Here is an 11,667-nt window from a genome sequence, read left to right on the forward strand (position 1 = left end):
TGAACAGTGCATGCCCGAAGCAGCACAAAATCGATGTCATGTCATGCACCAAAAAGCAAAGAAAGGAAGAAAAGGAAGGTTTCAAGAAATAAAAAAATTTAAAATTACAGATCCATATATCAATTTCTTAAACAAGACGAGCGGTATACACTGCCGTGTCTACCTCAGATGACCGTCTGATCAAAAGGAATTGCTTCAGATTTGCTCCCAGTAGTGTTGAGAAGCAGAGACATGTTTCTTTACCTGAATAGTGAAACGAGATAAATGCATGCTGTAACATGTGGTAGGCGTGTAAGTCGTGTCCGTTGTGCACCAGGTCTTTCTGGTTCTCACTCACGCGTGCCGTGCTCACCCCTCTATATATATCGGCTCACCCCTCTGCTAGCACTTCGCTTCTCCTTTGCCCCCTTCTTCCATCTCCTCCTCCTCCTCTGCATCTCCTCACCACAGACTTCACCAGGTTGTTCCTCCATTCTCAACTACCCAACAAGGCTTACAAAAAAAAAACTACCCAACAAGGCTTACAAAATATATATCACAGCCTTTTCCTGCAGAAGATGTTCGCTATCTCGCTGCTTATTTGATCGCAGTCAAGCGCTGAATCTTTCAGTGTTTGTTTCTTGCAGAGAAGGGAGGAAGCTGAAGGAGCAGGGCAGGAGATGGCAGGGTGCGGTGAAGCCAAGTCGTCGGTTTCTATGGAGGACGAGGTAAATTTTCCGTAGCTCCTGTGAGTTGTCTGCCGGCGAAAAAAATCATGCCTTAGCTTGATCGGTGATTACAGTTTTGAAGTTCTTTCAGCACAATGCCTCTGATGTTTTGGTTAACTTGGTTGCAATGGTTTATTCCTTGGCCCTTCTGAACTACTGGTATGGAGCTCCTGTAGTTAGATAGAGATAGCGGTGGAGTAACACGGTTCTCGAAGCAATGCGTGACTTGGGCATGGGATAAATACAGATATATACATGCAAACCATTGATACATGAAGAAGAAACTTGCTAGCAAGTTACTGCTAAACTAATCCAGCTTGGAAAACGAGGTTCGCATAGGAAGCTGTTCTTAGTAATATCATGTGGATTGTAACCGTACACCCTGCCTCTCAACATAGGAAATGCAGGATGATAAAAACTCCACAACTTGTGTCTATTTCCCCATATCGTGTGAAGTGTTGCATAGAGCCATGGGGACAATTGAGGAGCTCTTAGCTTGTAGTGTTTGCCTTGCCTATGTCATCTCTCCTCATTTTCGAAAAAAAAATGTCATCTCTCCTTTTCGTTCTGATGGAAAGGAATCTCGCCTGTAGGCAGTAGTGCTAAACACTAAATCGATTAACTTGTGAGAGAAAAAAGCGAAACCGGCGGTTTCCTGATACTAAAATGTTAGTATTTCGGTTCATCTTAATTGCAAATTTAGCACACACACACTGAAGGCTGAATCCACTTTCAACCTGCAAACCGCAGCTTTAACCATTCAAAGGAAGCTGCTGCTACTACTACTGAAACACAACCTAACGTTCGTGCTCCCTAATGAAGACGAGCTTATCCTCAACAGCTACTTAACTAGCAAACCTGCAACGTCCTAATCTATTTAAAGACTCCGCGGTGTAGGTCTAGTTGCCGCCGGTACAAGCATAGGTTACGTGCAACCATTGCAGATTGCTCTAGCTGACAGACACCACACACACCAAACACCATTTAATTTACCGAAAGGAGCTAATGGAGGATCGGTGGAAAGCAAGCTAAACTCTACGCAACCTGCTGTGCTTATATGTGTCTTGTACTACTGTCCAAATGTCCACGTATGAACGTATGATGGCTGACGAGGTAGAGCTTGTCTTGTACACACCGCTGTCTCACACTTTCACTGACGGCCATGCTGCCCAAAGAATCTCCCCGCCTGACCTGCGTCAGCTCTGCAGCTGCATGAGCTACGACGTCGACGATCGATCGATGAGGACGCCAAGTCGACACGGTAGGCAACGATCGAGCAGCGTCGTTTTCGTGGCCTTTGGTTAGGGGATCGATCGCCATCGCTAGATCGCTCACATGCGGTTAGCGCGTTCCGGTGGATCATAAGCAACCACGTCGTGCCCCGGTGATCACGTCGTCTCCCCCGTGGGCGCAAACGTGGTTCGCCAACGCTGCCGCTTTCGGCCGTGTGTCACGTTCGGTTCGGCGGCGTGGATCATGCCGTGCACGCCGTCGTGTCGGTCCGCCGGATAATTGTCTGCGTCTGCGTATGCAAGGGCCGGCAGGCCTTGTCCTGGACCCTCAACGGACGGATAAGCATGCATCTTTTGTTCCACCCAAGGAAGTTGTGAGTGTGTTGGAGTCTGATATTTTGTTCGTTACATTTTCGTGCTCAAGATTAGAGTTGCAAGCGGTATCCCGTAATAGTTTGTGAAAGCATTATCTAGTTTAAGCTAGACTAATTTAGCGAGATACTCGCCGCCTCTCCCTCTTGCGTCGCTCTGGTAGGCGACTGAGGATAACTCTAATTTCAATGGCGTGCGTTGAGGATTTGCTAGATCGATCCGTGTTCTTGATTTTGGACATTTTGTTGAGGCCTCTTGTATTCTAATGATGTGTGTTGTGTAGGTGAGGTATGGGTATGAGGCCCTGATAAGATCACCCTCTTCATCGAGATGGCTTCGGTTTAATCTTTATATTTTTCTTATAAACCGTGTGGACTGATTTTAATTTAAAAAAACTATGTGCATCATTTTTTTTGCAGGTAGCTATGTGCATCATTTATTGTAGAGGCTAGGGTTTACCATCCATTTCGAAAAGAAAAAAATTGTAAAAAAAGTTAAAGCACCTGGCCTATTTTGATTAGAATGCGGGACGGACCGGACGCCGCTTTGCTTCCCTACTATGTCTGTCCGTGCTGGGATATTTTTCTGATCGAGTTTCGTGGTTAAATCGCAGGCCTATGTCGAGAAGAAGTTCGGAGGGATCACGCCCAAGAAGCCTCTGATATCCAAGGTACCACTTTTCTAGAGATCGGGACTTCCTAACAGTTTCTTGCTCACAGAAATAGGCACTTGGAAGTTGAAATGTCTCTGAAAGAACATCTGGCCGTTTCCTTGATTTGGTTGCATTTCCTCTTTGTGCTATTGCAGGACCATGAGCGGGCCTACTTCGATTCAGCAGACTGGGTCCTCGGCAAGGTCAGACAACAGAATAAATCCTTAGTCATTTATTCAGCCATGACATGTCTTCGCAACTGCCTCTAACAATGTTTTTTCATCGATATCCTGGCATGTTCTTCAGCAAGCTGCAAACAGCAGCTCAAGGCCTGCAGCCGAGTCTCTCAAACCCAAGCTTAAGGTCAGGACAAATCTTCGAGTCAGCTAAACGATATTGTCACTTCGAGCAGAAAATTTATACTTTTTTTTGCTTCGTTTCTTCAGAGGACACCGCACCACCAGCTTCCCCCTCGCAAGCCTGCATGCGCATCTGGCTGAGACGCAAGGTATCAATAAGCCGAAAACTCACAGGCTTTTGCTCTCTGGTCCCAGATTTACATGACAGTTCTTCCGTTTTGTCGTTGTAGGGACTACGTTGCAGCATCAGCAGGTGAAAAGCTCCAAGGGAGGGGACAACAGAGATCAGATTAGTATTACGCTCCTCCTAAATTCGTAGGAAACAAGTCAGATAACTCTGCATGCAAATTGGCTTCTTGGCACTCGCTGCATGACTGCCTGTATGTCTGTCAGAAGTGGTCGATTATCCTTATCATGTGTAAGAATAAAGAGTGGAATTAAAGGGCTCACTTTAAACCTTAGAGTAGGTAACCCGTTAGCTATCCTTATTTCTATTTCTACTAGCACATATACTCGTGCGTTGCTACAGTTTCGAAGTCGGCCACCACTTCCGCCTATAGCATCGACTATTTGCCCTCCATCTTCTACAAGTGCATAGTTCCGCTCATATTCCTACTCGCCGGCCTACGGCTCCGCCTCCTTCTCTTGCTCAACGACGCTGCCCACCCTCCATCTCCAATCTGCTCTGAGTTGCCACGCCTCCCTCCCATTGACAACCGTGCTTCCCTGGATCGGGGCCGATGTCCTTCACCCTATGTCATCTAGCTTTGGTGCCTTCGGCGGCCATCACCCCAGGTTGCTAAACTAGCTCGGTTCCTACGAGGCATCTCGTTTAATCTTCGAGCTCCTCACATCCATTGCTCGCCTCCGTCTTGATCCGTCGTTCAAAAGGGACGGCACGCCACATAGCATTTTTGCGAGCGAAGTAGGAGGCGAGATGAAGAGGAGCCGCAGTCCGTCCATGCACATTTAGTCTTCTTCATGCTTCTTTGGATGGATGCCAAATTTATATTTCGGTTTTAACTGAAAAAATGGAGAAGAATTTAGCATCGATAGCTCGTGTCATTTTTCTGGACATGGCAGAACATTGTGACTTTTTTTTGAGACAACACCAACTCATTTATTCAACAGTGAGGGTACCAAGCCAAACATGGCGACCAACAGGTAAGGTAGTAGCCATTCGGGCTAGCTGGTGAGCTTCGCCATTAGATCGACGACTTTCATGGCGGAAGCATGTCCTGCCGCGGCTGCTAGCACTGCTTGCCGTCTCGCGGAGAATGTGGATGAACCGCCACAGGTTTTCCCCTGTAGACCCTTCACAACTTCCAAACAATCTGTGGCAATCATAACCGGTCCGATGTTCAGGTCCAGAGCTAGGGCTATACCCTCCCGGCACGACATTGCTTCAAGGCAAGCAAGGTGAGTGACGCCGTCAAAAACAACCACTGAAGCCCCCAGGAACACGCCAACCTAGGTGCGGGAACCAGCTCCAACCGCGCCCTGTTGCAGCGTCCTCGCAACAACCTGTCGACGTTCAGTTTACACATACCCGCTGGCGACGGGAGCCAGCGCCGAGCTTCCACCCTTCACTTCCTTCTTCGGTGCCGTATCCAAGTCTCGGAGAAACCTGGTTTTGAACGCATGTGTGGCCCTGAAAGGACGAGATGTTTCCTAGAGGGAGGGTGAATAGGCGTTTTAAAAACTCTTACGGATTTGGCTTGTAAGAATGCGGAATTAAACTAACGTTTATTTTACAAGCACAACTCCTAAATATGCTAGGCTCACCTAAGTGCAAAAACAACAACTAGAGCTAAGCAAGATAGGCACAAGATATATGTAGCACAAGTGATAGCAAGATATATATACTTCAAGCACGATGACTATCACAAGTAAAGTAAGCTCGGGTATAGAAATAACCGAGGCACGCGAAGACGAGGATGTATTCCCGTGTCCCCTTCCTTTGCAAGAAGGTACGTCACGTTTGGAGGGGTGGAGGTCCCACGAAGGATTCCCCAACACCACGAAGGCTCACCCTATTCTCCAAGCCAAACCCACGAACGATAATGATCTTTTCCTTATGGTTAGCTTTTCCTCCACTCTGGAGATGGAAAGATCCAAAACCACTTCACAAGCTGCACGAAGGAGAAGCCCGGGCCTCTTCACAATCTTCCTTGAAGAGATCACCGGAGCACCAACCGCCAAGCCAACTAGGATGTCTCCCTCCAAGAGTAACAAGCTCACGGTCTCTCACTCGAACTAATCGTGGTGGTGAGCTCAACACTAGACAATGATGCAAAGCAAGAACACTAGAGGTGTTCAAATCCTTCACACTCAAATCCCACCAAAGCAACAATGTTAGGATGAGATTAGAGAGGAAGAACAAAGAGGAAATCAACAAGTGACTCCAAGATCTCGATCCAAAGGGTTCCTCTCACTTAGAGGAATCAACAAATGACTCCAAGATCTAGATCTAGATCTCCTCTCTTAGATCCCTCAAGAATGAGCAAGAATCATGGGGGGGAATCAAGAGATAGGGAAAGTTCTTCAAAGTCAACAATGGAGGAGAGAGAGCACAAGAACTTATATAGCCCAAGGTGGTAGAAGGTCTATTTATAGCCCACGCCGAAATCTAACCGTTGGGGAAATGTCCAGCTCAACAAATCTTCAAGGAGCCCGGTCAACCGGGCCTGGGGCCGGGCCGCCCGGCGCAGGGGCCGGTCCAATCGGGCCACAGGCCGGACCGCCCGGTCCAAACCAGGTCTAGTGCTGGGCCATGACCGGGGTGGATCTTGTCGTGCAGTACTTGGCACCTGGTTGCCACCGGAGCAGGGGCCAGTCCGCGCCGGGGCAGCCGGTCCACAACCTAGTCTGACCGGGCGTGAGACCGGGCAAGTCCGGTCCGAACCGAGCTGCAGGCTGGGCCAGCACCGGGCGAAAGGGAAAACTCCCCTGGATTGTGCCCGGTGTGCACTGGTCCAGGGGCCGGTCGGCACCGGGCTGGACGGTGCCACAGCCGGCAGTACCGGGCGGTGGGCCGGACTGCTTCAGGCCAAAGCCCTTTTTCTTTTTCTTTAAAATAGAAAATGCTCCCGAACTCCGATTGACATGAAACCAATTTTGTTGGAAAGATAACGACAAATAGATGATTCTAGAGAGGAAGTCTCCCACCATCAAGAAATGGTGAAGGCGTCCAAACTCGAAAACGCAATAGAAGATGCATGCGGATTCCGTTTTCGATGAACTTGTGCTTGTTGTAAAGCTAGCAACAAGCTCAAGAACCTCGCACAGAGAAACACCAACAACCAATATGGATATGCAAAGTATGCAAAGGATTGAGCTCCCTAAGACGATGTGGTCAAGTTACTGATGACCCACAAGTATAGGGGATCGCAACAGTCTTCGCGGGAAGTAAAACCCAATTTATTGATTCGACACAAGGGGAGACAAAGAATATTTGAAAGCCTTAACAGCGGAGTTGTCAATTCAGCTGCACCTGGAAACAGACTTGCTCGCAAGAGTTTATCAGTAGTAACAGTTTTATAGCAGTAGCAGTGGTGAGATAGCAGCAGCAGAGTAACAAAGACAGCAGTAGTGATTATAGTAAACAGCAGGATTAAAATACTGTAGGCACAGGGATGGATGACGGGCGTTGCATGGATGAGAGAAACTCATGTAACAATCAAAGCAGGGCATTTGCAAATAATAATAAAGCGGTGTCCAAGTACAAAGCAATCCATAGGCATGTGTTCCGTATATAGTCGTACGTGCTCGCAATGAGAAACTTCCACAACATCTTTTGTCCTACCAGCCGGTGGCAGCCGGGCCTCTAGGGAATCTACTGGATATTAAGGTACTCCTTTTAATAGAGTACCGGAGCAAAGCATTAACACTCCGTGAACACATGTGATCCTCACATCACCGCCATCCCCTCCGGTTGTCCCGATTTCTGTCACTTCGGGGCCTTTGGTTCCGGACAGCGACATGTGTATACAACTTGCAGGTAAGATCATAAAACAATGCATATTATGATGGAATAATAACATGTTCAGATCTGAGATCATGGCACTCGGGCCCTAGTGACAAGCATTAAGCATAACAAGTTGCAACAATATCATCAAAGTAGCAATTACGGACACTAGGCACTATGCCCTAACAATCTTATGCTATTACATGACCAATCTCATCCAATCCCTACCATCCCCTTCAGCCTATAGCGAGGGAATTACTCACACATGGATGGGGGAAGCATTGCTGGTCGATGGAGAGGCGTCGGTGGTGATGATGGCGATGATCTCCTCCAATTCCCCGTCCCGGCGGAGTGCCAGAACGGAGTTTCTGGTCCCCGAGACGGAGTTTCGCGATGTGGCGGCGTTCTGGAAGGTTTCTGGCGACGTCCACTTCGTCCTCGCGTTTTTTAGATCGAACCCTTTAAGTAGTCCAGAGGAGGGCGTCGGAGGCCAGCCGAGGGGGCCACACACTAGGGCGGCGCCCCCCCTGGGCCGCGCCGGCCTGGTGTGTGGGGCCCTCGGGCCTCCACCTGGCTTGCCCTTCTGGCTCCGTGAGTCTTCTTGTAAAATAGGCCCTTTGGTATAAATTCCGAGGATTTTCCCGAAAGTTGAATTTCTGCACAAAAAAAGGACACCAGAGCAATTCTGCTGAAAACAGCGTTAGTCCGTGTTAGTTGTATCCAAAATACACAAATTAGGGGCAAAACAATAGCAAAAGTGTTCGGGAAAGTAGATACGTTTTGGACGTATCAACTCCCCCCAAGCTTAGCTTATTGCTTGTCCTCAAGCAATTCAGTTAACAACTGAGTGCGATAAAAGAACTTTCACGAACACATTTGCTCATATGATGTAAATATTCTCATGATATGGCTAACACTTAGGCAATTCATAATAAGGTACATGCAAATAAGATCATCTAATATCTATGTTAATCATGGAAAGGTACCAACAATTAATAATAAGCATCATGAATCATGTCTATAAGCAGGATTGCAATGTTCATAAAAGGGTATGATAAAGTAGTATCCCGCTTGCCCGAAGTTGAACGGCAAAACATAAATGCCCAGGCACCTCTGAGGTTCATAGAAAGACTAGAAATAGAGATTGTCAAAGATAAAAGCATCAAAGTTATACCACAGTCAATCATATTTTGGGACAAGCATATTATACTAAGAATGACAGTTATGCTCTCAAGAAAGTGCTCAAAGAAAGGATGGAGACACAACATAAAAGTAAAAGATTGACCCTTCGCAGAGGGAAGCAGGGATTAACATGCGCTAGAGCTTTTCATTTTTTTTAAACAGGAGTAAAATTATTTTGAGAGGTGTTTGTTGTTGTCAACGAATGGTAATGGGTACACCAACTACCTCGCCACCCAGACTTTCAAGAGCGGCTCCCATGAAGGACGTTATTTCTACCAGCAAGGTAGATCATCCCTCTTCTCTTTTGTTTACACATGTACTTTAGTTTTTATTATGAGTGACACTCCCCCCAACCTTTGCTTACACAAGTCATGGCTAACCGAATCCTCGGGTGCCTTCCATCAATCTCATACCATGGAGGAGTGTCTATTTGCAAAATTAAGTTGCTTACTGATGAATCAGAGCAAAACATGTGAAGAGAATTATCAATGAAGTTATTAATTGGGGCTGGACACCCCGTTGCCAGCTCTCATTATGAAAGTCCGTCAAAAGTAAATGACAAGGTTTGAAAGATAAACACCACATACTTCCTCATGAGCTATAAAACATTAACACAAATTGAGAAGCATTTTGAAGGTTTAAAGTTAGCGCATGAGAATTTACTTGGAATGGTTTGAAATGGCATGCATAGGTGTTTATAGTGGACACTTTGGAACAACTTGGTTTTCAGGGATTTGGAAGCACGAGCAGCGTTCCTGCTCAGTACAAGTGAAGGCTAGCAATAGACTAGGGAGCGACAAATCAAGAGAGCAGTCACTGTCATAATCATGCTTGCGGCAAAATAAATTAACGGAGGCATAAAAGTGATACAAGAACTCTGAAGCAATGTAAATCATAGAGGCTTAATTGACTTTTGTTCAGTCATATGCATGCGTGAGCATGTGCCAAGTCGATTCAAATGAATTATTCAGAGAAGGATACCACAATGTCATACCTATTTATGAATAAAACAATGCAAGCAAACATCCATGACATGCTACTCATATTAATAAATTGGAGCTAAACATGAGAGATCATGAACTACTAGACTTTCTTAAATGACATATACCTCACATGAACCAACTAAGCATGCTCACATGGATGAGTATATGTACAAAAATGAAAACAAATAGAGTTCATACCAACCTCTCACCACAGTCGAATTGTCGTAGATCGTCATTATTGCCTTTCATTTGTGTAGCTTGGATAATATGAAATGAAAACCACGCTCCAGCCACCGAAGACCATTGAACTCATAATGAACTTTACAAAACCAAAGAAGTACAGCAAATATTTTTTGTGTTTTCGAATTGAAAACAGGAACAAAAGGAAACAAGCAAACAAAGCAAAATCTTTTTGGATTTTCTTATAGCAAACCAACGATAGCAAATAAGCAAAATAAATGCAAGAAACCAAAATAAACAAATGATGAAGAGAAACAACAGAAATATTTTTTGGTCTTTTTGTGTTTTAGGAAAGAAAGAAAGCAAAAACAAGAGAATGGAAACTAGAAGAGTCACATAAACGCAAAGCAGCAGGAATTCGTCAAACTTGACAGCAGTACAGTAATCGATTTTTAAGAAATTCTTCCGCTGCTCAAATCGAAAAGTGTTCAACTAATGAAAGTTAGATAACAACCTGGGGAACATGCACAAAAATTGGCTTCGCAAAATAATGTTCTGGATATTTTTGAGAATTTTTTCGGTAACAATCCAGAATCTGTTTTCAGGCAGCACTTCCCCAAATATCATCTCCCTCTCATTAGAAAACCACTTAAAGAAACTAAACAAGTATATACAAGTATCCAGCAACCAAAATATGCAAGGAATGAGTGATGCCGGTATACCTCCCCCCAAGCTTAGGCTTTTGGCCTAAGTGGAGTTCAACCCCAGCGAGGGTCGCTGTTCCACGCCGGTGGATCATACATGGCATAGTCATAGTGAGGTCCCTGTGCAGAAGAGAAGCGTTGGGGCTCCATATGTCCAAAATGTTGATGCGAAGAACTTGCTGCATCGGATGACGAGTCGAGGTGTTCCTCGGCGTCCTCCGTGTTGTCTCTTGCATGATGGCCTCCTCCCTCTATGTGTGCATTCAGTGCACCTTCTGTGACTGACCAATCCTCCCTGGAATCAAGGTTAAATCGAACAGGCGCAGGCAATCTTACCAGTTTTTCAGTTTTCTTAGTTATTCTCCAAGTTTTCTTATAAAATGTCATCTTGTAAAACAGGTTACCCAAATTAGATGAATCAGAAACAAATTCATGTTTAATCATGGAGACTATGTCAAGTTTTTCTATGGGAAGTTGAATATCAAGATGGTGAGGTTCTACACCATGCAAAGCTAGTAAACGAGAGGCGACGAGACCTCCACAAATTCCGCCCTTCTCACGGTTAGTAGCAAGTCTATAAGCTATCAACGCACCCAAATTATAAGCCTTATTACTTTGCAATGCAGCAGCTAGAAAAGCTAAATCCTGGATAGATAATTTACTTGCATACTTTCTAGCAAGGACGCACTTAGTAATGAAATAAGCAAAGTAGCGAATAGCTGGGAGTTGAATGCTACTAATTTTACCACCATCCTCCGAAAAGCTCCTTCCATGACAAATCATCTTGAAGAGGTTTAAGAGCTCTCGCGGCGATCCCCTTATCTTCTCGCATGATCCCCATTGCGGCACTCTAATTGCTGTACAAAAATCATCGAATGGCAAGTTGACAGTTTTATTATAAATTTTATATTGAACCATGGGGTTAGATTGCGACCAATTGAACTTAAAATCCTGCACAACAGACATAGTCAATTTTGCATATTGGCATGGTTCTCCATCAACAAAATCATTCAACCCTGCACGAGAAATTAGATTCCGAACATCTCCCAAGATTCCTGCACTTCTGATGAAATCTGTGCACGGGTAGTAAGAGGGGTATACTCCCTCTTCGCGGTTCACTCTCATGACTTGTTGCACCTCCAATTCTTGTTGGTTTAGTTGATGTCTATTCCACTCCATTTTCTGAAATTTTCAACAATCATTATAAAATTTGATTTGGTGACATATAATTGAGGAGAACTGTTATAGGAACTTGCTAGAGTACTAATCATGCATCAAAACTAGTTTATACATCTTAGAACAAGCATGCAAGCTCACTAAACATCGCAG

At 45.2% G+C, this 11,667-nt stretch overlaps 1 protein-coding gene across 1 annotated transcript; it reads left to right on the top strand.

Moving 5' to 3' along the window:
* Positions 1-362: 362 nt before the first annotated feature.
* Positions 363-3,783, top strand: LOC127295656 (uncharacterized). The gene is made up of 7 exons (XM_051325645.2): positions 363-460; positions 627-707; positions 2,925-2,981; positions 3,119-3,166; positions 3,270-3,326; positions 3,410-3,471; positions 3,553-3,783. The coding sequence occupies exons 2-6, from the start codon at positions 660-662 to the stop codon at positions 3,461-3,463; spliced, it is 264 nt and encodes an 87-aa protein (XP_051181605.1). The 5' UTR covers positions 363-460; positions 627-659; the 3' UTR covers positions 3,464-3,471; positions 3,553-3,783.
* The last annotated feature ends 7,884 nt before the right edge of the window (positions 3,784-11,667 follow it).

Source organism: Lolium perenne, chromosome 4, assembly GCF_019359855.2.
Source record: "Lolium perenne isolate Kyuss_39 chromosome 4, Kyuss_2.0, whole genome shotgun sequence".
Lineage (NCBI taxonomy): Eukaryota > Viridiplantae > Streptophyta > Magnoliopsida > Poales > Poaceae > Lolium > Lolium perenne.

Excerpts from the sequence above, each read along its gene's own strand:
- LOC127295656 (XM_051325645.2), top strand. The coding sequence starts at position 660 with ATGGCAGGGTGCGGTGAAGCCAAGTCGTCGGTTTCTATGGAGGACGAG. Across the intron at positions 708-2,924 it reads CGGTTTCTATGGAGGACGAG|GCCTATGTCGAGAAGAAGTT; the intron begins GTAAATTTTCCG and ends GTTAAATCGCAG. Across the intron at positions 3,327-3,409 it reads CTCTCAAACCCAAGCTTAAG|AGGACACCGCACCACCAGCT; the intron begins GTCAGGACAAAT and ends TCGTTTCTTCAG.